General features: G+C 36.3%; 4 protein-coding genes across 5 annotated transcripts in view; 1 reads left to right on the top strand and 3 right to left on the bottom strand.

Moving 5' to 3' along the window:
- pak1 (p21 protein (Cdc42/Rac)-activated kinase 1) overlaps positions 1-1,637 on the bottom strand; it is a 57,262-nt gene extending 55,625 nt beyond the window's left edge. Inside the window, exon 1 of the mRNA XM_028045634.1 lies at positions 1,427-1,637. The gene's annotated coding sequence lies outside the window, so the exon portion shown is untranslated. The remainder of the gene's footprint in view (positions 1-1,426) is intronic.
- Positions 1,638-3,791: 2,154 nt separating this feature from the next.
- On the top strand, positions 3,792-7,044 carry aqp11 (aquaporin 11). The gene is made up of 3 exons (XM_028045637.1): positions 3,792-4,984; positions 5,688-5,804; positions 6,318-7,044. The coding sequence occupies exons 1-3, from the start codon at positions 4,387-4,389 to the stop codon at positions 6,416-6,418; spliced, it is 816 nt and encodes a 271-aa protein (XP_027901438.1). The 5' UTR covers positions 3,792-4,386; the 3' UTR covers positions 6,419-7,044.
- Positions 7,045-8,494: 1,450 nt separating this feature from the next.
- On the bottom strand, positions 8,495-15,206 carry clns1a (chloride channel, nucleotide-sensitive, 1A). Of its 2 annotated transcripts, XM_028045640.1 has the most exons (8): positions 14,749-15,205; positions 13,891-14,027; positions 13,654-13,791; positions 12,682-12,792; positions 12,169-12,174; positions 10,962-11,135; positions 9,836-9,902; positions 8,495-8,728 (listed from the first exon to the last, which is right to left on the bottom strand). In XM_028045640.1, coding segments are annotated over exons 1-8 (753 nt in total). In that variant the 5' UTR covers positions 14,868-15,205; the 3' UTR covers positions 8,495-8,727. The 2 variants fall into 2 exon arrangements, with proteins under 2 accessions (XP_027901441.1, XP_027901440.1); XM_028045639.1 differs by lacking the exon at positions 8,495-8,728 and having other exon boundaries at positions 9,835-9,902; positions 14,749-15,206.
- A 1,037-nt stretch (positions 15,207-16,243) lies between these two features.
- On the bottom strand, positions 16,244-23,950 carry LOC114161942 (solute carrier family 35 member F2-like). Its single transcript, XM_028045636.1, has 8 exons — positions 23,518-23,950; positions 21,809-21,984; positions 20,800-20,927; positions 19,774-19,933; positions 18,666-18,822; positions 18,529-18,581; positions 17,404-17,558; positions 16,244-16,713 (listed from the first exon to the last, which is right to left on the bottom strand). The coding sequence occupies exons 1-8, from the start codon at positions 23,625-23,627 to the stop codon at positions 16,411-16,413; spliced, it is 1,242 nt and encodes a 413-aa protein (XP_027901437.1). The 5' UTR covers positions 23,628-23,950; the 3' UTR covers positions 16,244-16,410.
- Positions 23,951-25,069: the final 1,119 nt, after the last annotated feature.

Below are 25,069 nucleotides of genomic sequence, written 5' to 3'. Positions count from 1 at the left end.
ACTCTGGAAATCATCTGAAAAGGGAAAGATTATCAAACAATTGCAAAAATAAAACAACATGGCTGTTCTTAAGAAAATCTGATATCAAGAGAACAATTGGTTGTCCATTGTACAAATTTAGAAGTCACTGGTGAAAGCCAATAAGCAGTCCCATTTGGACCCCGCAAGCAGGAAGGTCTACTTGTCAGATAAGGTCAAAATTGAGCTTTTTGTACAAGGAAAACAATGTGTGGCAGAAAACCATCACCCTGATGGTGGTGCCATCATGCTGTGGGAATAGTTTTCTTTAATAGGGATAGGGGAGCTGTTCAGAGTTGAGAAGATGAATACAGGATAATCCTGGAGGAAAACCAGTCTGCAGAAGACCAGCAACTGGTGCAGGGATTCACCTTAAAGCAGGACAAAGACCCTAAAAATACAGCTAGAACCATAATGAAATGGTTTAGAGTAAAGCAAATCAATGAATTAGAATGATCTAGTCAAAGTCCAAACCAACATTCAACTGAAAATCTGTGGCAAGACTCAAAAAATGCTTTGCACAGAGAATCTCATCCATTCTGGCTGAGTTTGCAAGGAAGTAGAATGGACAAAAATATCAGTTGTTGATAGAAATATGCCCCAAAACATTTCCTGCTGTCAATGCCAAATTAAAAAAAATATCAGATTAAAAAAAAGTTTAAAGACTGTATATTAGTTTAATCCCAATTAAGCACCACATTGTGTCTATCACATAAATGTCACATAAAATACACTGAAATGTGTGGTTTTAATATAGCAAAATAAAAAAGGAATACTCAAAGAATAATCCTTTGAGTATTCCTGCAAGCCGTCTTGCAAGGTGGCTGTCTGCTTTTTTGTTTTTGTTAACTCACTATAATTTATGATATATTTAAAGTTATTAATTGTCTATTTTGGAGTATTTTCTCAAAAGATGTGTATGTAAAACACAAATGGCTGTGCAATTAAATTCTCTCTTTTAAAAGATCCCATTTTTAAACCACATGGACTAATTAATACTCTCTGGAAAAACCAGGTGATAACAAATACGCAATGAAAAAGAGAAAAGTTCATTCATTCATTCATTTGAACTCGGCCTGCCATGGCTCCAGTTCTCCAGTAAAACTCAGATCTGGGAGGTAACCCGGTAATATAAAGAAAAATAATCACACCACCCACGCCTCCGGCTGGTGTAACCTCACCGTGACAGACTTAAAGTCCACACTAAGTGGATGTTCATGAACCAGCAGGGTGCCATGGATGCAGATAATGAACAAAAAGATGATGTTGTGCTCCCAGTGTGGTGTAGTGAGCAATAACTCCATCTTATTATCAGGGAAATTAGCCCCTTAAATCACAGCGCACCACGCGCCCGTGGCACCAACGGCTAATTTAACGGTAAGGTATAAAGTAGAAAAAGATCACTCACCACTTGGTCTGTCAGCAAATACAAATCCCTGAATGATTTTTTTGTAATTTTCCGTCACCGTGTCACACCGTCTCATGTATCCAACAAACTCTGTCCCCCCCTCTCTCTCCCTATTTGTCGATTCAGACCTGCTCCGCTCCGTCGCCCTCCTGGTTGCTCCTTTTTAACGATAAAACTTGCCGAGCCCAGGCTATTGTTAGCGAAGCCTGCTGCAAAGAAAGACCCGCCTGCAGTGACGTGATTCCAAGAACGTCATTGGTCAATCAGGAGACACTCAAGCTTCTGATTGGCTGACACAGATGTTCGTTCTAAACTCGGGGCGGGTCCAAGTTTGCCGGTAAAGATTCAGCGGTGTTACGTTCAAAGTCGATGACGAAATGTCCGAAATTTCAGCTCTACCACAGATTAGAATGGATGGCGTTGCGTTCAGGTGTAACTTTTGAATTTAATTGTGTAAAAAAAATCAACTGGTTCAAAGACGGTAAAAATCTTCTTTCTCTGCAGATCATGAAGGAAACTTCTACACTACTACAACGTATCCTTACAAAATGAAAATGAAGAAAAATTATAAAACTTCATTTATTTTAGCGCTCAACTTGAGTGAAAATATAACTTAACAATTACACAATTAATAAAACATAAATTGATTAAATATTAATTCCATTAATTACAAGCCGAATGTCTTTTTTCACACCAGTAAAACTAGATCTAAATAAAGTAATATTAAAATCTGTTAGAACTTTGACCATAGACAATATAAAAGTCCATGACTGATGATGCAGATTAAAGATTGGGGAGGTAGTGACATCTGGCGGTAAGAGAGGTGGGGTGCATATCAAGGTAATTAAACTACTAAACAATGTATTACCTTCCTATTAAATAACAATATAATTGAAGGCACAAATAGTTATTTAACATAGAGGCTGCCAATTTTTTAAAAAAACATGAAAAAAGAAGTATTGGACAAAGGAAAAAACAGGAAGATGAACGCAAAGAGAAAATAAAGGAGAAAATAAATCAAGGTTCAATAGGATACATTAATTAATTAATTAATTAATTAATTAATTAATAATATTGGATATGATTAAATGAGGAAACAAATAATGAAATGACAGTGAATAAAAAATTAACTTACTAAATACAGAATATGAAAAAAACTGAAGAAATTAAGAAGTAAAAAAGAAAAGTAATTTTAAAAATTGGATTGGAAATAAAATGGAAAATCAAATAGTAGTGATCATGTTTAGTTAATATTGTTGGAAACGACAAATACATATTAATTTTCATTATAATGTATAATAAGATAAGTTCTGAACGTTTTTATTTTTTGTATCCAATATTTGGGATATTGATGTTGATGTGTCTGAGAGAGGCAGGAAATCATAGATACTTATCGTTGAAAACAATTCAAACACATTGTCTAATAATGCATGTCAATCGACATTTGTTTTATTTTATTTTTTTCTGTTTTTACATTTTATTGTCTGTTCAAACTAAATAAATAAATATTTATTACTCTATCAGATGATGGCGTATTAAGGTTATTGTACATAAAAAAGAAGACTAAATTTCTGCCAAAAAATCAGACATTTTCTGAAAAAAACGTGGAAATTTCTGAGTTTGAAAATTTACTACAAAAAACAGACATTTTCCAAATAAAACACGGAAATTTCTGAGTTTCAAAAGTCAAAATTGTAAACTTTTGAAGCTTTTCAAGTTTTGTTTCTCAAAACTTTCTGAGATTGAGCTACACTTTTCTGATTTTTTAAGCCAATATTCAACTTTTCAAACTCACAATTTTCATTTTTTTCTAGAAAATGTCCTAGATTAATCTATAAATGTCAGAGTTTTCTGATGGAAATTTACTCTTCTTTTTTCTATTTACAACGGCCTTAATACACCATCACACTATCAAGCCATGTATTATTTTCTATTTTTCTATATATTGGCAAATTTTGGCAGGATCCATCCTCCATAGAACATACCAGTTTTGTGTAATTATAGCTCTGTATGTGCAAAGGTGGGCAGAGTACCTAAAAATTGCACTGAGGTCAGAGTAGAACTTCCACATATTTTTATTCAAGTCAAAGTAAAAGGTAGCTGTCCAAGAAATTACTCAAGAGTAAAAAAGTCTTTGGTAAAAAGTCTACTCAAATACTGAGTAACTGATCAAATTATCAATCATTTAATATTCACAAATTACATAATCAGATAGATCAAAATATAAAGTGAAAATTTTTGTATTTTAAGGATGAATATTACAATAATTCATATAGGAAACAAAAAAATTAAATCAAGCAAAAAATGTCCTAAATCAGTTATTTTCAATAAAAAAAAAACTTATGAAACTTTAACAAAAACACCAGTCTGGGTCTGGTGTTTTTGTTAAAACATGTTTGTTTTTCATTCAGTTAAGTTTCTCACATTGAGTATCCAGAAACTTTACACAAGTAAGAGTAGCAACATTATCCTAACCTTTCATAATCATATCATAATCACAACAAAATTGCTCTAGTAAAAGTAAAAAGTACAGTGAAAATACTCCTAAAAGTAATTTCTTAAGTTACTCAAGTAATTTTAATTGAGTAAATGTAACTAATTACTACACAACTCTGGTTTTATGAGATCTGTAAAGCAGAAAATCGACCAACAGACTCAAAGTGATGAAGCTTGTTAATAATTAGAGGATTAATTTGTCCTTTAAACAGCTGGAAAGTGAAGAGATGTTTGTTTGCGCTGAAGGAGGTTTGATTGGGAAAATGAGCAGCGGTGAGGCAGGAGGGGCGGGAGGAGGAGAGAAACGGGCTCAGTCACTTCCGCACCATGTGAGCAGCACCGGGACTGAAGAATACTTTGTCCAGGATGGACCCCGCATCCTCCGGGATTGAGGAGCGTTTTTAACTCGGTGACCTCCAGCGGGGGACCGCGCGGCTAAAACCCCGCGCCCAGAGACCGGATCCATGGCTGCCGACGTGGCCGTGTCTCTGTCGGTGCTCGCGGTGGTGGTCCTGCTGAGCGACGTGACCCGCAGGCTGCTGGTGCGGGGCCTCGGGAACACCGGGCTCTCACCGTACGCGGTGGAGCTCGTGTCGACCTTCCAGCTCTGCTGCTGCACGCACGAGCTGAAGTTGCTCTCTGAGTCCGGCGGCATCCCGCCTCAGCTCGCGCTCACCTTGACGTATGTGACGTCAGTGGCTCACGGGCTCACCTTCAGAGGGGCCGTGGGTAACCCCTGCGGTGTGCTCGAGCACGCGTACCGCGCGAGGTTATCGGGTGGGTGCGCAGTGCGGCGGATCGCGTGCCAGTTCGCCGCGGCGGTGGCTGCGCGCGCGGCCGTGCCGGTGATTTGGGGTGCGGGGATGTCGGGACTCCACAGCCGCCATAAGCTGCTGGGGTTCCGGTGTGTCAGCGCGATCCACGCGTCTCTCCCGCAGGCTGCTGCGGTGGAGCTGATGTGCGCCTTCGCTGTTCAGACTGTCATCACGCACACGCAGTCTGTGGAGGAGAAATACCGCGTGCCCGCAGTAGCTGCTGCCATAACAACAGCGGTTTATGCAGGTGGGTTGGTTTGTTTTGTTATCCGCTGTTATATATGGGGTCCCGTCTGTGAAAAATTAACAGCAATAATTTTATTTATTTAAAATTTGGGGGTATTTATTTTTCAAAAGTCATATTTTCATCATATTATTCACACATTTATAAATGTCAGAGTTCCTAACTAAATATTTAATTCAAAATAGAACAATTATTTTACTAACTAACTATCCATCCACTTTCTAACACCCTTGTCCCTACCGGGCGAGAGGCGGGGTCACCTGGACAGGTTGCAGGGCAACACAGAGACAGACAGGACACACAACCATGCACACACACACACACACACACACACACACACACACACACCTAGGGAGAATTTAGAGAGACCAATTAACCTGACGGTCATGTTTCTGGACTGTGGGAGGAAGCCGGAGGAACTAAGTAAATATTTAGCGTTCAAATTAAATATTTCGTTCCTACCTAAATGTTTAAGTCTGAGCTAAATATTTAGTTAAATATCAGTATGAGTATTAGTATCAGCCATACAGGCCCTGTATTATGGAGGCCCTGTATTATGGAGGACCAAAACTGACATAATCAAAAATAAAAGCATATTTTTTACTATGTCAGTTTTGGTCCTCCATATGTTACTGGTTGTATATTCTGAATAAATTGGTGCGTAATTTAATAAATTCTCCTTGATAAGTGTGTGTTTGTATTTTAGGCGGGGGGGTGACCGGAGCCGTGTTTAACCCGGCACTGGCCTTTTCCACCCAGTTCCCCTGCAGTGGGAACTCGTTCCTGGAGTACTGCTTTGTGTACTGGTTGGGTCCACTTCTGGGTAAGACCAATTGGAAAACAGTCAGAAACTTCACCAACTAAGGTCACATTTTATGGATTTGTCTTTATGTGTTATATTTTTGTGCATTTGTGTCCTATTTTCAATGCAAAAGACTCCAAATGATTCTATTTCTTCATGTATTGTTTTGCTTTATACTGGGTTTAACCCTGTTAATATTTGATAAAATAAGGCTTAGAAGTACAGGAACCTGTGTGATTATCATCTTTGGGTTCAAATTTGTTATTTCTTTATCAGAAATGCATTATTTCACATTAACATATAAAATTATTCAGCTGAGGTTTTGCAACGTTAAAGAAATTAAAATCAGCTTTGTGTCCCTGCCTGCTTACAAGCAAAGTGTTGACAAAAATCTTATAAGCTGATTAAATACTGGATTCTCAAGACTCATTGCACACAGAATCAAAATGACTAAATACATATTACATGTACACATGCAGCTCTTTTTTAATCCTTTTTACTTTATTTTTATCTTCTTTCTCCCTGTTGTCTCAGGTATGATGAGCTCAGTGCTTCTCTTTGATAAACTCACGACTGCATTTTCACGAAAATCGTCGCCTCTTCACCTCCCGCTGCAAACCAAGAAGCAGGCATGAGCGCGGCAGGGCTGCATGTTTACCCCGAGAACATCAGCCGTAAATATTAACACTTAACAATATCTAAGTTTCTGCTGGGCTGCTTTTTCTAAATACTTCAATTTGTGAGGCTTTTTAATGTAAATTAGACTAGGTGACATCTAAAGCACAACTGAAATACGACATTCTATAAGTAAGTCATTTGTTTACTTTAGAATTCAGTAGGTGTTTGATTTTTGGCGAACTTATCAACACTTTCAGATTGATAAGCGGAATCTGAAAGTGTTGATAAAATTTGACCAGTTCGTTGATTTTAAAAGAAAATCCAACCACATTTTACCATCTTTAGCTCAGTAAACCACATAAAAGTAGCTAAAATATTAAAATCTGTTGCAACAAACAGTTTTATATTTGCATTTGGATCAAAGAATGTGTAGATAATATAAGAAAACATCTTACTTCTGTGTAAAATTTTAAGCACATTGTTTAACAGAGGAAATGTAATCAGTGTTATTCATGTTTTAATGTGATATTAAAGCTGTACTGTAACTGAATCTTCTGCACATGTCCTTTACTTTTTGCACAACTGTAACTGGTGCCTTTGGATTCCAGTAAAAAATATAGTATAAATAAAATGGTCAAAACTGTGCAGTTTGTTTTTCTTATTAAAATATTGGATTCAGTTGGTGATTCAATAAGTCCAGGAGGGAAATCTGCCGCTCTCACGGCTAGCTAAGCTACGTTGGTGGCGTCAGCTAACTCACTCGCGCTTTGGTTACCTAGCAACTCACTGGCTCTTTGGTTGCCTAGCAACAGCCCGCTGAGTAGCTTACGCGGCCACCGGGCCTCATCACTGCTGAAAAACAACAAAAAAGAGCAGCGTGGAGTGACAGGGGGGAAAAAAAACAGTTCGAGAGGAAAAACTGTTTGTTGTGGATAAAAGAGGAAAATGTCACGTCACCAGTTTGGCAGTTTTTAAGGTATTTAAAACAAAACAAAAAAACGAACCCATAATTATTGATATCCACCGACATACAAGGCTTATATTTTCCAGCACTACTTTTATTTCCCGTAAAGAAAATCCATTCCGTGTTTTCAGACGTCACCTCACTGCAAAAACACAATCTTTCAAAGTATTTTGACTAGTTTCTAATGTTTTGAGCACACTTGAAATAAGAAAACTAACTTACAAGTGACTTTTAGACAAGATGCTCGTTTTAAGTCAGTAATTATTGAGTAGCTCCACTGGCAGATTTTTTCACTTAAAAAGAAAAAATAATTGTTATAAAGGACATAATCTGTGAGTGGGACTAGCAGTTTTTTAAAGATCAATATTCAAGAATTATTGACTTAAAACAATTTTCTAAATATTGTTGAAATATTACTTGTAAGTTAGTTTTGTCTTATTTCAAGTACACTAAGATATTGGCACTAGAAACTAAAACAATATCTTAAAAGTACACTTTATAAAACATTTTATTTGGTGAAAATTTTTTTTTTACTTGGTAAAATGTTTTTTTTCACACAGTTCTGGTAAGTGTGCATATTAATCTCAGTATTAGTGCAGCTGTTCTGTGAACATCTCACCGGTTTGTTAAAGAACATTTCCAGATGCTTGAAGGTGCCACATTCATCTGTTTAAATGTCCAGCCATCATATCACTCAGGAAGGAAGGAGGCGGGTTCTGGTCCAAAAGTGAAACGTGTTCTGTATCGACACTGGCTGAAAGGCCACGCAGAGGAAGAAGCCATAAATCCAAAACACACATTAAAAGCCAGATTGGAGTTTGCAAACGTCCACAGGGACAAACGCATTCATAATGACCATCCGTACATTTGGAGAAAAAAACTGGGCTGGTTGTACCATCCAGTGACGTATGGAAGTGGCAGCATCATGTTGTGGGAATATTTTTAATTTCACACTTTAACTAGTCTGATTAAGCAAAACCACAGCCAACAACTCAAACTCAGAACAAAAGATACAAAATTATTTTATTGATAATTACTTACAAAGACATCTAGGGAGGAAAAAAATCTAGTAAATTAAGTTTTAGGTACAAAACAAAAGAGTCAACAGGATTTGAGTATTTTCTCCAACAGTTCATCAGTAGCTCCCTCCATCACAGCAGCCTGATGACCTAACAATAAAAATGCATCAACATGCTGCAAACTGAGCTTCAACATGAGACATGAGATGATGCAAGACGGACCACTAAGAACAGAAAGTTCCTGAAACAGGAAGAGGATTTGGGCCAGAGCAGAACCAACGGAAATAAGTGCTGCCGTCTTCTTCTCTGATCCCATTGGTGCTTCGTTTGGACACGACTTCGTCCTGCAGGGAGAGTCAAACACATGCATAACAAGGCCTGCAGCAGCGTTGTTCTATTTATATTTTGTTGCTGCCTTTTCCTAACATTTGGTTTTCTTGTTTAGGAATGCAAAATCAAATCTTCTCAGTGCTAAATTTATAAATGATTAATGAGGGAGCCTTTAGATTCCTCCAGTTTGAAGTAACTTCAGTACAGGAAGCAAGATGAAATAGAAACAAAGCCTGAAACGAACAATTAGTCTGACGATTAATCGATTGTTCTGACGATTAATCTGGTAGTTTGATGATTAATTTGATTAAAAAATTGCAGATTTTCTACTACTTAAGCCTTTTCTATAGAATATTAGAAACATTTTTAAATATGCAGATAAAAACTTATGCAATTCCTTTTTTAAATAGGAAAGTAAACGTGCAATAACACAGTATTCCCTTAATGAATACTAAACATCTAAAAACGTACTGTGAACAGCTCAGTTCTTTCTGTTTGACACATCACTACAATGTAGAGCTGACTTGTTATTTTTTAGATTAACTGATTCATAATTGGATGCAAAGATGCTTAATTTGATATAAAAAAATTTTTTACAGAATTTGAACCAAGTAAAGCTAAAGTGATGCCACTTGAGGAGTTCTGGGTAGAAAACATTTTTAGACAAAGAAGGTTTTCATCCTAAATGCAAAATGTATTTATTTGTACAGTTTTAGCTTAATATCAGCCCTGACTATGTTGTTCTTCCAGCAAATGGCCTTTTGTTAAGAGTCTGTATACTTCAGTTCACGATTAATTCGTTACTAAATTACTTGATGATTATTTCAATAACGAATTAATCACCGATTATTTGATTAATCATTTCAGCTCTAGAAGAAGCTGAATCGGTTTAAACCCTGATGTTTGTTAGAATCCACAGAAATGTGACTCCATCACTGCAGTTAAAATGTAGCTTGTTGCTTAAACCTTCGACAGAAATCAACTCTGGAAAACATTCACCATCAAGGATCCTATGCATACATTTATAAATATCCAATTAAATAAGAAAGGTTAGTCAAATATAAAAAACATTTTAAAAATAGACATTTATTCTAAATAAAAAAGACAAGAATTGTCCTTACTAGTGCTCAACATCTGCATCCTCAAACTGACCGGCCTCCATCGCTGCAGCATCCACCTCCATTCCATCTGCAACAACAAAACAAATATTTTTATATGCAGTGTCTCCTAAATAGTATTCACTCCCTCTGTGCACTCTGGTAACAGACTACTAGCACCAATTGGCTGGATCTCTATTGAATTAGCTCACTTTAAGCACTTTAAAAGGAGTGAATATTTCTGCACTTATTTTTGCTCATTTGAAAAAAAAAAGTTTTCACTTTCATGTTATTATTTTTTATTAAAGCCAATTTCTGTTGATTGTGATTTAATTGTAAAAGCAATAAAAATGCGAAACGTCCCTGGTTGTGGATGCTTTTCATAGCCACTGCATCGTGTTTCTTTCTCCAAATAAAATTGAACTTTTACGTTTATTTGAGAGGAAAAATGAGTTGAGACTCAGTCTAAACATTCAAAAAAATTAATCACATCATGTTGGAAAAGGCGTTTTGTCAAAACTATTTAAATAAACTTAAAACAAATATTGCAAATAGAGCATCTTTCAGGATGGATTCTCATGATTCTGTTAAGAATTGTAATTAATTTGAGTTACAACATCTTTTATTTTGCCTTTGGGATCAATTAAGTATTTTTTAATTTGAATTAAACATTTTAATCCTCTCAATTTGCATCATAATGTTTTTAATAAATAAGGATTTGATTCCTGAGTAAAAGCTTGGATGCCCTTTCTAGTTAATTTCTGATGTCACAGATTTAAACTCTGTTTTCTACCTCTTTGTTTTTCGTGTTTCTATTCTACTTGGACATTTTAATTTTTCATATTGTATTTAATATTTTGGACACAGCTAACTGGAAAAACATCTTTTGTGTCGATTTATCTTCTTGTTGTTTCACTAAGTTCAGTAACTGCCCTCTTCCTGCAAGTATTTGTATTAGAAATTAAAATTTCACATTTTTTCTCTATTAGCAGAAGCAAACAATGAGCAAAAAAGGATGCCATTTATTCAGTTGCTAAATAAAATAAGCTTAAGTTTTTGATAGATTTGTATAATTAAGCAACAGGCTGTGATGTTTTTTTTTTTTTTAAATCAAGAGAGAATAAAAAAACAGCATCAGCTCGACTCAAACCTTCAAACTCGGCTTTTGTTTCTTCGGTTCTGACTCCGGCCATGTGGTACTGCTGGCTGACAGACTGGGCCAGCATCCCCTCCAGCCTCTCCAGCGTGGCCTGGCCCTCCTGCGTGAGCGCCGACAAACCCTCGTCACACGTGTAGAAGGTCGGGATGTCGGCATGGCCGTGCTCTGAGTGCATGAACAAACATGGGGAATCAATCTATCCTGAATCAAGAGTTGTTTTAGCAGGTTTTGGATTTTTACAAAGCTATGATCAGACTTATTGATTTTAGCCTTTAAGAACTTTAATATGTGTGTTTGAAATATTTTTCTTCTTGAATTATTTACTTCAGGACCAGAGACGTCACACTGTGTGTGAGAGAGCAGTTGGTGTAATAAAGGGTTTATAAAATGAGTACAGTTTACATTTTAAAACATTTTTAGCTTTATTTAATTGCTGGGTTTCAGACACGTGACCAGGATGACGCGCGAAAATCACATGGAGGTCCGGAAGGGGATTTCTCCGGTCAAAACAAAGCAAAATTAATCACAACGAGTAGCTAATGCCCTAAATAGGATGGAACAGACCAGGCATCTCGATAAAATACGCATATATTTAGGACAGTGGTTCCCAAAGTGTGAGGCGCGCCCCCTAGAGGGGGTGCAGTGCCATTGCGGGGGGCAGATGAAAAAAACAAAACGTTACACAAAAGTGTTTTGTTTTGTTGCAACCTGTAGTGTGAAATAAACTTCAGTGGAGTTTGAAAACAAAATATGTGTTTAGGTTTATGTCTGGCTGAACGATGTGTGGGCCCAGTTGATTTTTTTTTCTGTTTTGGGGGGGATTTTATTGTAATCCATAAGGGCCCAGAAAATCTTTGGGAACCACTGATTTAGCATATGAGCCTTATTATCTCGGTAAAAAAGGTTTCTCTTGTAATCTTGAGGATTTACCTGGTGTCCAGGCGATTCACATAACTAACTACCTGGAGCTGCAGAGTTCATATTATATGACGAGCCAGATGAAAGGTTTCAAAAGCCTGGAAAGTACAGTTATGTAGTTTTCAGTCATTCAGCATTTTATAGTGCTTTACTACAGCAACTAGTGTCTCTGCAGGTTTGGACGTTTGTCGGTAACCTTTAAACTGATCTTAGACCGTTATTGCAAATATTTAAACATTTTTACGTTGTGTTATTGTGTGATAAACTTTACACATCTTACCTGCCTCTGCAAAAACCCGGTCCATGGAGAGATGAAAAACAAAAAGAAATGAAGGAGAGTTAATGTTATTTATGTAATTCAGGGATAATTATGATGAGCTACTGAGCAAAACAGCAGTTCAAGAATCACTTTAAAAGGGGATCTATTACGCAAAATTTACGTTTTGTGTGTTTTTATACTTCTGTTTGGATCTCTGCTGTTTTCAAAAACAGCCCAAGCACTTAAAAGAAAAAAAACCCCACAACAGTAATGTTTTTAATCAGTTTCACCTTGGGGATCATCAAAGCATATTCTATTCTATTTTTGGTGTCTGGAAAATGAGCCATTTCAAAAACCTTCGGAATGTTGAGTCACATTGCGCCGTTACCTAGCAACCCCAGCCAGCCTAACCCGTTACCTAGCAAGGCATGATAGGTCACCTTTAATTATTACAAGAAAGTCTTGAACCTTGGAAGTAAAACATTTTAAAATCACAGGTCAGTTTTGCGCTGTGTTGTACATTGTTTTCCTCACCAGCTTCTTCCACGTCGTACTCCTCTCCCTCAAAGTCATTATCAGAGTCTTCGTCGTCCGGGTCGGGATGAAGGGCCTGGCATTCACACATGGCTGAGAACATGGACTCCACTGCATGGAAAAGATCAGACCATCAAACCTGATGCATCACTGAGGCAGGACTACTCCACTACTGTCACTTACTTCAAACAAAAAACTGTCTGTTCTGTTTAAAACAAGAAAAAAAACTGAATGAATAAGAAAATACAGATGCATAGATGTAAAAGTCAAAAAAAAAAAAAAAAAAAAAACAGCGGGTGCTTTATAATGTGTTTTTTGAAGCAGGATAACTTGATGACAATAATATTGATGATCTAAGCTTTTGTCAGATCCATGCATTGATATCTTATCCTTTCATAAAACCCATGATAAAAAAATGTACACTCTCCTTCAATCTAGAGCAGTGGTGTCCAAACTTTTTGCCCCACAGGCCAAAAAGAAAAAGTTGAAAGTACTCTGGGCGGCCATTTTTCCATTGGCTAAAGCAAATTTTATATTCCATCTGACAATATAAAATACATCTGACAGAATATCTAATCCAGAACCGCACAGCATTCTGGGAGATGTTCACAGAGCAAAGACTTTAACCGCTAACAGCTAAAGCTAAAGCTTAGTTCACACGGCACAATTCTTCCCTTCCCACAATCTTAGAACTTTGGTTACCTAGCAACTCACTAATTTTTTGGTTACCTGGCAACAACCTGTTGAGTAACTTACACAGCAGCAGTTAAAGGTTTCGCAACCAGGCCTTATAACTGCTTAAAAATAAAAAATAACAGTGTGGGGTGAAAACTGTATAAAACAGAAAAGCTCATGGCACCAGTATGGCAATATATCAGATACTTAAAGCAAAAAAAACAAAACACTAATCAATAATTATCAATATCAAAACAATATAGGCTGAAAGTCAATTCCCACAGTGTGGTCACTCACATGACGTCTTGTCGGTCGGCACAAACCGAATCTCTGTGATCGTCCCCTCATCATCGTCATCATCCCCGTCGCTGCTGCCGCCGCCGTCATCAGCTTCATCACCAGCTCCTTTCTCTGCCATTTCCGCCTCATTCTCATCTGTGAACATCAAACAAGTGACTCCAAACATTTTCTCAGAAGGTGACAGAAACATTTACTGTTATGAAAACAGGTATTTCAAACAAACTTCCCCCTTACCGCTGAGCTTCCCGTTCACCATGACGTACAGGTGTTCCTGGGGGTAAGCGCTCACGTCCCTGGAGATGGCATGGAGACCGATGGAGGGATACTCCAGAGAGAAACCCAACCCTGATCCATCAAACCACGACAAGCGCCTGACAGAAACAAAAATACACAAGGTGTGGGTTTGTGCAAAACTCCTTAATCACTCAATCAAGTTTATTTGAATAGCACATTTCAGCAACCGTGCACTTCAAAGTGCGTTATTTTCATCATAACACCAAAATGCAAAGTCACAAAAGACACAGTAAACAACTGAAACATTACCTTTTGTCAAGTGCCATCGCTACACATCCTGATACTTTAATATATGTTTGTACACTTTTCAAGCATTTTCAAGACAAGATCTTAAACTTTTCCAGCACCACACTTTGGAGACACAAACAATACAAGCCACAAAAGACCATTTCAATTCACTTAATGCTGGACAATAAATCAATAAGTATATATATCGCGATAAACATGTAACCAATATCAACAGAAAATGAAAGCTTTAAATATTGTACTCTATGTGTAATAAATCTCTAGAAAATGACGATTTCTTTTCTGAGATTACTGACAAGAAGTATAGCAATTTTACGCAATATTCTAACGTTTTTAGTTGTAATCGTAGCGTGTGTGGTATGATGCAACAGAAACAAAATAAATATAGGAAATCATGCAATTAAAACCAAGTATGACGATCCCTGCAATATATTATACAACATATTTATCTACTTTATTTGTATATATTGACCCATTTTCTGCAATAAATATGTTATTAAAACCCCAACCTGCTGTCCACAGATGAAAACAAGCCCCATGTGCTTCACTTACGTTTCGGCGACGTACAGCGTGCCGCAGCCCAGCCTCTGCCCGTCCAGCACCGCCGTGGTGTCGGCTTGCTCGTGCCGCACTCCCTCGGTGGGAGGGGGGATGTTTTTCAGGAGAACCATTGTCCTTGTAACAGTAAAATCGTCCTCAACGTCGAATCTGGACCGAACAAGTAGCTGTATGACCTACTTCGTGTCGCAAATCTGGCTAATTTATCCCGAGATAACTTCACGGTAATTGCGTGACGGTGGGCAAAGGGAGGAGAATAAACCGTACCCGCTCTCTGCCTTTCTCCTCCCGGATAAACGGACCCAGGATAAGTCGTTTGGAGAACTATCACAGGAACTGATAAACAGGAAAGTTGTGCTGTTAGTTAGCTAACTGCTGTCCCTGTTGCTTGGCTGCGTCGGCCTACGTCGAGCTGAAATAACGCGGCTTGTTCCATTCGTGACGTATGATACGCTAAAAAGAAATCACGTGTCGCACGCTAGCCCGACGGTTGGAGGCACAGACGTTCGTACGTTACTTCGAAATTCACGTACATGTTTCTACGTAGTTAGGCAGTTTCATTTTGAATGAGTTTCAGGCGCCCCCCAGCGGTGAGAGTGCGCAAACTACCAAGATTCAAAAATGCCTCGGCAATTTTTTTTAATAAATTTACGTATATATGAATAAATAAAACATTTGCTACACGTGCAATTGTGCTAATTACATAAAATATGTAGAAAATATATCTATAATTATTAAAGGGTGTCTATAATTTCTACAACAAATGTGCTACAGTACATCAAGAAGTACCAAAATGCATATTTGGTTTTTTGATTTTTAATTACATTTAAATTACATTTAATTAAAGTGTAAATGCATTTTCTTAATGACTTAACATAATCACATCATAAAATAAATACATAATAAAATATTACACACAGGCATGTTATTTTAAACTGAAATGTGTATTAAAAATCTAATGTGACATATTTTAAATGTGTTCATAAATCAGGCAGAATTATGAACATAGACAAAAAAATACATTGCATTTCAATGTTTGGCTGTAAAACCTAGCATCCTGACATTTTCATGGACTTTACTGTTTACAATAAAACTGTCTTATATTATAACAAAACTTCTATGCAAATACCCCAAGGGGTTATAACCAGTTTTACCAAAATATATGCAAATTTGAAAATTATTAATTGCCTTATAAAACTTTTAAAGTCCTTGAACCTTTCAAATTTGTTCATGTTGTAATGACAAACTTGAATGTATTTTATTGTGAATTTATCTAAAAGAGCATTAAAATAATAATAATATTAAAAAACAATGTATGGTGAATGCAGAAGGAGAACATGCAAACATGCAGAAAAAAAGTTTAAACCAAAACCTTATTGGTTTTGGATTAAACCTTATTAACCTTAAACTGTCTTATGAAAATGTATATATTTCTGGGTCAAAATCCACAAAAAGCCTGTCTCTTTTCTGTTTAAAAAAAAAAAAAAAATTAAAGAACTACCAATATTTTGTATGCAGCCATCATTTTTCTGCTCTGATTTAATTATTTTCAGGGTTCTGGGAGACGGAGACAGACACAAACCAAACGAGGTTTAGTGCACACCGACACGAATGAAAACTCAATATATAAATGTTTAAAACACTCTTTTGAGCTGTTCACATTTTCGTGCTCTGTTCAACAGAACGATCTCCATCAGTTTCCTCTCTAAAGCTTTGTGATGAATCTGTTTTATCCGCTCGCCGCTCTTCATCCTCCTCCTCTACCTCAGCGGGGATCCTTTCTGGATCTTCATCTCTGTTGGAGTCATCCTCAGTCGCTCCAGGATTTTCATAGCAGCCTTCCTCGCAAATTGAGGAAGAGGAAGAAGAGACGGCGGCGGCGGTGGGCGGTGGCACAGCATTGAAGACGATGAAGCCGATGAGGATGACCACAAGAGAGACCAGGTAGAGTCCAGAGAACTGAGCAAAGAGTTGATATTTTTACAGATGCAGAGAAACAATGATGCAAAAAATAAAAAATAAATAGAAATAGTGAAACAATGAAAATAAAAGCAAAAATTACAAACCTATACAGTTAAATGCAGCCACAATCATAAAAAAACAAAGTGTATTCTGTCTTAATTATAGCGTTTCCCAATGATCTGGTCTTTCTTAGATTATAAACATTTAAATCTAACATCCAGTGCACAAAAACTGTCATTATTTATTGAACAAAGATAAAGTCAATTCTATAATTCAACCTCACATTTACAGCTGCATACTTCCTTGGGTCTGGAGTAGCTTTTCTAATTACTTCACAATATTTATGTTGAAATTTTTACAATATCTTACCATTTTTTAAATTCTTTATTCTGTTTTTATATATTTTATGTTAGATATTTGTGTGAGCCTGCTTGCTTCATTGTTTATTTTGCTCTTAGTTCTTAGATTTGGTTCTTATTTTATTGCATCTCTTTTTGATTTCCTTAGATTTTGAGTTATCTTCTACTTTCTGTTGGTCTGTCGTACAAACTCCCCCCAGAATAGTTTGTGATTCTAACAGATAAGGAGCTCTGTCTTTTAATTGCTCACAAAACAAAAACACAGCCTTTTTTTCCCCTCTCTTTTTTTCTGATCAAATGAACCCTGAAAATGAAAAATGTTGCTCACGTTGTACTGGAAGAGGAAGATCCCGCAGAAGAGGCTGAAGAGGTCGGCAGTGAGCAGCGAGAGATTGACTGAAGTGGCGCTGCTCAGCTTCATCACTATGGGCATGAAGCTGTACAGAGCGTACATGCATAGAGCATAAGCTGCAAGCAGAAGCCCTGGGAGGAGGGAAGAGCAACGGTAAATGCAGATAAAAACAAAAAAAGTATCTTTAGGTCGAACAATGGCTACTGCAGTTGAATTTTCCTATTGGTTACAACAGTACAGCTTGGTTGATGTCTATGTCACAGCCCAAAGGTCAGGTCTCCAAAATCAAAGAAAAAAATTTCCTATGTTTTTCTGTTAGTTGCTTTTTTGTAAAAAAATAAAAAATAAAGTTGCTGGAATGAAAGATTTCTGGAAAGTTGCTAAATATAGCAACAAAGTCGTTAAGTTAGTAACAGTGCTTTCCAGCAGCAGAAAGCTTACAAAAACTGACCAAAATCACTTTTAAAGTTCAACTTTTTAAAGTGGCGGCTGCTTTAAAACGTCGAACAAGAAAATAAGAAGTGAAAGGTACAATCATTTATCTCATGGCCAGTTTCATTATTTTTTTGAGTGACAAATTTATTTTTATTTCTTTATTAATTTGGTTTTAACTAATTCTGTTAGTTACCCATTACTTTGGTAACCAAACAAGATTTTTTTAATGTAATAGCAAGGTATCAACATTTATCCCTCTTTGCTAATAAACATCACTGAAAAAACACTACAGTTAGCACTATAATTTATGCTAATGCCCTTATTTTGAAATTTAGCCGGAAGTCTGTCTAAAGCGAGGCGGAAAGAGAAGCTAATGTCGGACCGGCTAAAACAATGTGTCTGCAGTTGTTTTATCGAAGAGGTTAATACGTCTCTAATACCGTCGCTGCAACAGCAAATTTGTGAAACTAAATAAATAAATGAAAGGCCGATGCCAGAGAAGTAAGTTAGCTATATTTAGAAACAGTCAAAAGATAATTAATTAACATTAATGTCGTCTTGCCCAGACTTGGCCGTGCCCCTCTGTGTATCTTGGCTCCGCCCGCTTTGGTCGAAGTTTTTACACTTTTAACATTCAAAGTTATTCTGTGTAAAATGAATACTAACCAACTTGCCAGCTCCAGATAATATTGGACAATTCATTACGCTCCAGGATAACCCTGCACGGAGGGAAAAAAAGAGGTCAAACAGCCAAAAGGTTAAATAGGACGTTAAATGAATTCAAGTTGCTGATGGCGGCTCACATCTGGACGGTGCTAATGACGGTCCCAAACAGGCCAACCATCCCCAGAAACTCCACTCTGCTCAGGTTCTTCACTGTGTACTCCTGAGACACATTAGACACCGCGTACAAAGCAGCACTGAGCAGAACCAAACCGTCTCCTAATAAGATGTTGGAGGCTGCAGAAAGAGGGAAGCAACTTTAAGAAGATCAGGACAACACTAATTTGGGTTATTTAGCCTGTCATAAGAGAAGAAAATGGGGATTCATTGTTCAAAGTTGTATTTTCTCCATGTTATTAGTCTATAAATGTCAGAGTTTCAAATAAAATATTTAAGTACCTAGCTTCAAATTAAATATTTAGCTAACTAAATATTATCTGATTGAGCTAAATACTTATTTTGACGCTAAACAATTACAGTAGCTTGCGAAATATTTTGATTCAAACTTAGCTTAGATACTTAGCTTATATAGCAAGCTAAGTAAATAATATGACTAAATATTTGGTTTGAAGCTAAATATTTAGCTTGTTCACCAAATATTTGGTGTGACTATACATTTAGTTTGGTAGCTAAGTATTTAGTTTGCAGATGCATGTTTAATTTGCTAACTAAATAATTGATTTGAAGTTAGCTTAAAGTTGGCTTTAAGCTACATATTTTGCTCATACACCAAATATTTGGTTTAAATGTATAAATTTAGCTTGGTAGGTAAATATGTAGCTTGTATCTACATATTTAACTTTTAAATTAAATATTTTTGTTTGAAGCTACATATATATTAGCTTGCTATCCAAATAAATGGCTTCTGACTAAATATTTAGCTTGTTATCTAAAAAAATGGTTTGAAGCTAAATATTTAGCCTGCTAATTAAATATTTAATTTGAAACTGTTTCATTTTTAAACGAATGAATAATATGGTGAAAATATAACTTTTTTCTCTTATGAAAGGCTAAGTAACCCAAATTGATGCTGTCAATAAATTGACTTCACCAAACAAAGCTTAAAATCTGAACCATCTCATCAAATAATTTGTATTTATGCAAAACCAAAAAAATGGAGTCCAAAAAACTGAGTACAGCCACTCCGTTTATCCAAAAACTGGGTTCAAATGTCACAGGAGTTCTTACTGGAGCCTTGGTCTCTTCCAGCCAGCAGGTCAGCGCCCACCATGGCCCCGACTCCCAGCAGACAGAGGCAGACGGCCACGTAGTGGATCAGTCTGTACCGGGTCTTCAGGATCCACCAGGACAGAATCATTAGGACCGGGATGATAAAGCAGTCCAGCATCTGGGACACAGAAGACAAGCAAACCAACTTAGGATGACAAACAATTAAATACAGACACAGTAGAAAGAAAGCACACCCTTTATGAAATGATAAAAATGATTTTGTTGTTAAAAGTTATTTAAAGCTGCAGGATGAAACTTTTATAAAAAATATCTTTGCATATTTGTTAAAACTGTCACCTTATTGCGATAGTTTGTTATAAGACAGATAATCTATGAAAACGTTGCTCTCCTTCACCTCCTCCTCGAGCTGCTATTACCAAAAAGCACCGATCTCGACTAAAAACAACCAATCAGAGCCAGGAGGAGGGGCTTAGCGCTGTCAATCAACTTCATGTACTCGCTGCTAAATGTGCTAATGGTGGAGACACAACTTACAGTTACAGGAAAACCTTAGCCGCTGTTATCGGTGGCTATATTAGCATGTATGATAGGGTGTGCTAGCTGCAGCATAGCAGAGAACAATTCAAACTCAAAAATACTTTATTGATCAGAAAGGAAAATTAGATGATAATAGATCACATGGAGGGGTGATTGACAGCACTAAGACCCGCCTCCTGCCTTTGATTGGTTGTTTCTAATTAGCACTAGGAAAAGGAAGACGAGCTCGATTTTTTTTCTCAGATTATCTGTCTCATACCAAACTGTTACAACATAGAGACAGTTTAAACAAATTAAAAATAAAACGGCTTTAAATCAGTTAAAGCAGATGAAGAATAAATTTGCCATGAGATTTAAAGACAACAAGAAACAAAAAGACAAACTCTACATAAAAAGGAGAGCATTTCACTCAATAAAAATATTTATTTTTGTCAATAAGAGATCAAACATTTCTTATTGAAGCTGCAAACCCCATGATGTACTGACCTGGACGCTGGTGAGGGTGGTGTACTGATAGGCTTTGACCACGGTGTAGTTGGCCTCCACATCCACCAGACCCAGCAGTAAGTACCTCCACCATCTTCTCCTAAGGATCTGCAAGATATTTCCATCCCCTGTGTTTTAAAGGGGATCACCCCGGAGTTTCAGTATTGACGTGTTTGTTTTTTCACCTAGCATGAGGACAGTTCATTAAAAATAAGTAGATCAGATGAAATGTGTGCAGTAATTCTGCAGTTAATGGTGCAAACAAGCTGTGTTGTAACTGAAAATCTGGTCAACTGAAGAACAAAAAGTGTCCAGTTGCATAATTGTGAAAAAAAAAGAAAAAGTCAAAACTTAGAAGGTGACAGAAGAGGATTAGGGCCACTGAAAAAAAAAAGTATTTTTTCTCAGAATCAGAAATATTTAATTTGCTTATGCACTATCTGGCAAATCTAGTCTTAAAACTCAAATCTAGCAAATACATTTGTTACAGAGTTTACATATATAAACCCTATAACATCGAAGAAATTATGTCATTATTTTTACATGTTAGCAACGTAACCGACATACACATAAGAATGTTTGGTTATTTATTTGGATTTTGACATAGATTGACAGAATTAGAATTGTGAGTTAAAGTCGAAATTCTGAGAAAACAAACTCACCATTACGAGGAGAAAATCTGAATCCTGAGAAAACAAATTTGGATTGGAAAAAAATTCTGATGAAAAAAATTTAATTCTGACAAAAAAAATATCTTAAAATACTGAGATTAAAGTCAAAATTTTAATTTTGAGATTAAAGTCACAATTCTGAAAGAAAAGTCAGAATTTTGAGTTTTTAGTAAAATAAAAAATGTGTATTCTTTTTTTCCTTCCAGTGACTCAAATCCTCGTCTGCAGAAGAATGTTTAAAATCTTGAAAAAGTCTGAAAGTGTGTCTGCCTGAATAAAATATGAAGCAGTTTGAGTTTTAGCAGACATGCTTTAGACACCGTTAGCTGTGGTGTTACCTCTCCTGCAGATCATCATGCTGGTGTAGGTGGCGCACAGCAGCGTGTAGTTCAGGAAGCTCTGCAGCATCGGCGTGTTCAGGTGAAACTCTGCGGCCAGGTACTGAGAGGAGACTGCGGTACCACAGATGAGCCCGGCCAGACCCTGACCCATCGCCAGCGTTTTGAGAAGCTGCCTGAGAAAAATAGATATCACCGCCTGGTCAGAGGTATTCACACGTTTACCAGTTCCAATATGTGGCTTAAATCTAGTGCTAGCTCCACTGGCAGATTATTACAAAGATAATTTCACTGTTAAAACACAAAATATTACCAAGTAAATTTGTCTGTAAATATCTTATGCTTAAAATTAGAGAAACCTAACTTAATAGTAACTGTTACATGCCTGGCAGGCTGTTTGTTTCTTTTTTCCCTCCCCCTTTGTTTCTTCACAGGTACTAGGGAAAGCTGGTGTCAATCTCCTCTGATTGATCCTCATCAACTATGGGCCAATCAGCATGCAGGGAGGCCTTATTTAAGCAGCCCAGCTGGAGAGCGCGGCCAGGAGCTGGCTTTGTTAGCTGACGCATGTCTTGTTGCTCTTTGTGTGAAGGTTTGTGGTGGGAGTTAGAGGGCGAGGTAAGTTTGGGGTACCCTGTACATTTCATCACGTAGGTGTATTTTCTGTTAGATACACTAGGTAAGGAGGTGGGTGCCACCCATGTAAAGTTTTGGTGGAAACTTTTGTTAGATTAGATAAACAGGGTTTTTGTTTTCTTTTTGTTTCTTTAGTTCAGACGGTAGTTAGGCCCTGTTTTGTTTTATTATTTTCTATGATTTGGCACCCCCCTAACCGCCCCTTTCTCCCCCACAGTTTGTGTGAGCCTTCCGGGATTTTCGTTATCAATAAATCCCTCTTTTTTACAACATTCACCTGGACTCTGTCAAATGATTGTGGCTGTCGTGTTACTCCCCTCCTCACAAAAAAAGGGGGGGGGCCGTAACAGTAACTTTTCAGCACAATATAGAATCCTAAGTAATCAATTCCTTAATGTTGATGAAAAAAACCAACTATTAGTTTCACTGGTAGATTATTTCACTGAAAACAAGACATTTCTCACATGCTATTAGTGAAATAATCTGCCAGTGAAGCTGCTAGAGTTTGGCTCATGTGTGACTTAATTTTGGAAAATACCCAGAAAATAATTAATTCAGAACAGAAAAATAAACAATATATGAATTTCTCATCTGAAGAACAAAATCACAAACACAAAAGAAAAGAAATGAGCTTTTCAGTAAGATATAGGAGCCCATAAATTGGATTATTTCACTTAGAACGTTGGAATAAAGTAAAATAATCTGCCAGTTGAACTAAAACTTTTAATATTAAAGAATTGATGACTTAAAGCAAGCTCTTATATTTTGCTGAAGAGTTACTTATAAGTTAGTCTTGTCTTATTTCTAGATGAAAATTCTTGTTACGAATTTGTGTTTTTGCAGTTTATTTCATGTATTTAAACTATTTATAATTTTTTTCCTTGATTGTTTTTAATTTTTAAAAGTGAAGGTCTTAAAAAAGAAAAGAAATGTTTTGAAGGGGTTTTTTTTTTTGCATGAATTTGGATTAGAAATAGCTTTTCCAACGTTGCTTTTTGCTGAAATCACCACAAACATCCTTACAGAGTTACTGTTATATCCTGAAATAAATTATTATTGTTTTGTTTACTTACCAAGTGAAAACCTCCTTTGGTTTAAACTCCCTGATCCTGACCAGGAATCCCCCCCGCTGGGCCTCGGAGCGCCCGTCCATGCAGTCCTCACCGGGTTGGTTAGCAGCCATGTTGTCTCACTGTGGCGGCTGAAACTCCTCACAGCTTCTGCTGCTACCGACTTTTTAAAAAATCTTTTCCTTTCTTTGTTTCGGAGCTGAATGATTAACTGTGTGAGCGGCCAAAGATCATTCCTTCACTTATCTGTGCTCTTAAAAAGCCCGCAGGACACAATCAGCGCATGAGATAAGAGCTAATTAGTGAGTTTTATTTTATGGCAGTAAAACTTTTACTTTGATAAATGTGAGACAATTAAAGGAGTAATCACTGTGTCTCCTCTTGTTATAACTGCTTATAATATCAAGAATTTTACTTATTCTTTATTTTAGACGAAATTTATCCATATCATTAAAAAATACAAAAATATGTGCATGTATACTATCACAAAACACTTTAAAAATAACAGGATTTTTTTTCTAGGGCGATTTTATCTATAAAATTGAAGTAGTAAATTATTTAAGTGTGTATCATTACTACGTCCCTGAATGTCATAAATCTATCTTTATGACTTCATCCCTTTTTATTTTTGTAATTTTAATGTCCTCTTGTCTGACATAATAATAATAAAAATACATGATACATTTATTTTCATCACTTGTTAGAATAACCACAAGGTTAACAAAGAGTTTTATAATGGGTAAAAATAAAATAAACACATAAAACACAATGAATGAAACTGATTTAGAATAATATTCAACTCAACAAAGACAATTTTATTCTACATTGTGTAATGGCAGTAAAGGGGTTAAATTAAATTAACAATTTAAAAGGGCCATGTGTATATTTTTAATTATTTCTCTGGAGAATATTGGCATCTTTTAGAGCTTAGTTCCATTTGGTTCATTTTTCTCAAATTTGTCATAAGTAAAATTACAAATCTAACTGTTAAATTTACTGGATTTGCTCTGTTGTTTACATATTTGTAAGACCTGTTTTGTTCAAAATGGAAGAAAAAATATGAATATTGTATTTATCAGTAAAAGCAACAGGGATGCAATTTAATAAACATGTACAGCTTCCTACTCATTTTGAGATATGTGATAATAAATGAGGATTAACTTTAGAGCTGAGCATTTTGTTTTATTTGCTTTGCTATATAATGTATATAAATGAATGTTTCCAAATCTGTTTACATCTTTTTTAAAGATTTGCACTGACTTATTGTAGCTGATAACATGGAAACATTAAACAATGATTGTTCAGAAAAAATCTAAAACCATTTAGTCTAGATTTTTATTCACATATTTTAAAATATAGCTCTGTTTTCTCATGGTAATATTTTCCTCTATTTAAAATCAACGAGACACTTAAAAACTTTAAATATAATTTTTTTATGTTAATGATCAAATCTGTCTGCATCAAATCATATTAATGCTTACCAGCAGGGGGCAGTGTGTGAAAACAAAACTGTTTTTATACCAAATAAAACATTTTTAAACATATCCTCCACCTA

Source organism: Xiphophorus couchianus, chromosome 18 (assembly GCF_001444195.1).
Source record: "Xiphophorus couchianus chromosome 18, X_couchianus-1.0, whole genome shotgun sequence".
NCBI classification, from domain to species: domain Eukaryota; kingdom Metazoa; phylum Chordata; class Actinopteri; order Cyprinodontiformes; family Poeciliidae; genus Xiphophorus; species Xiphophorus couchianus.
Note: the sequence above shows the minus strand (reverse complement) of the source record. Positions and strands in the feature narration are given on the sequence as shown.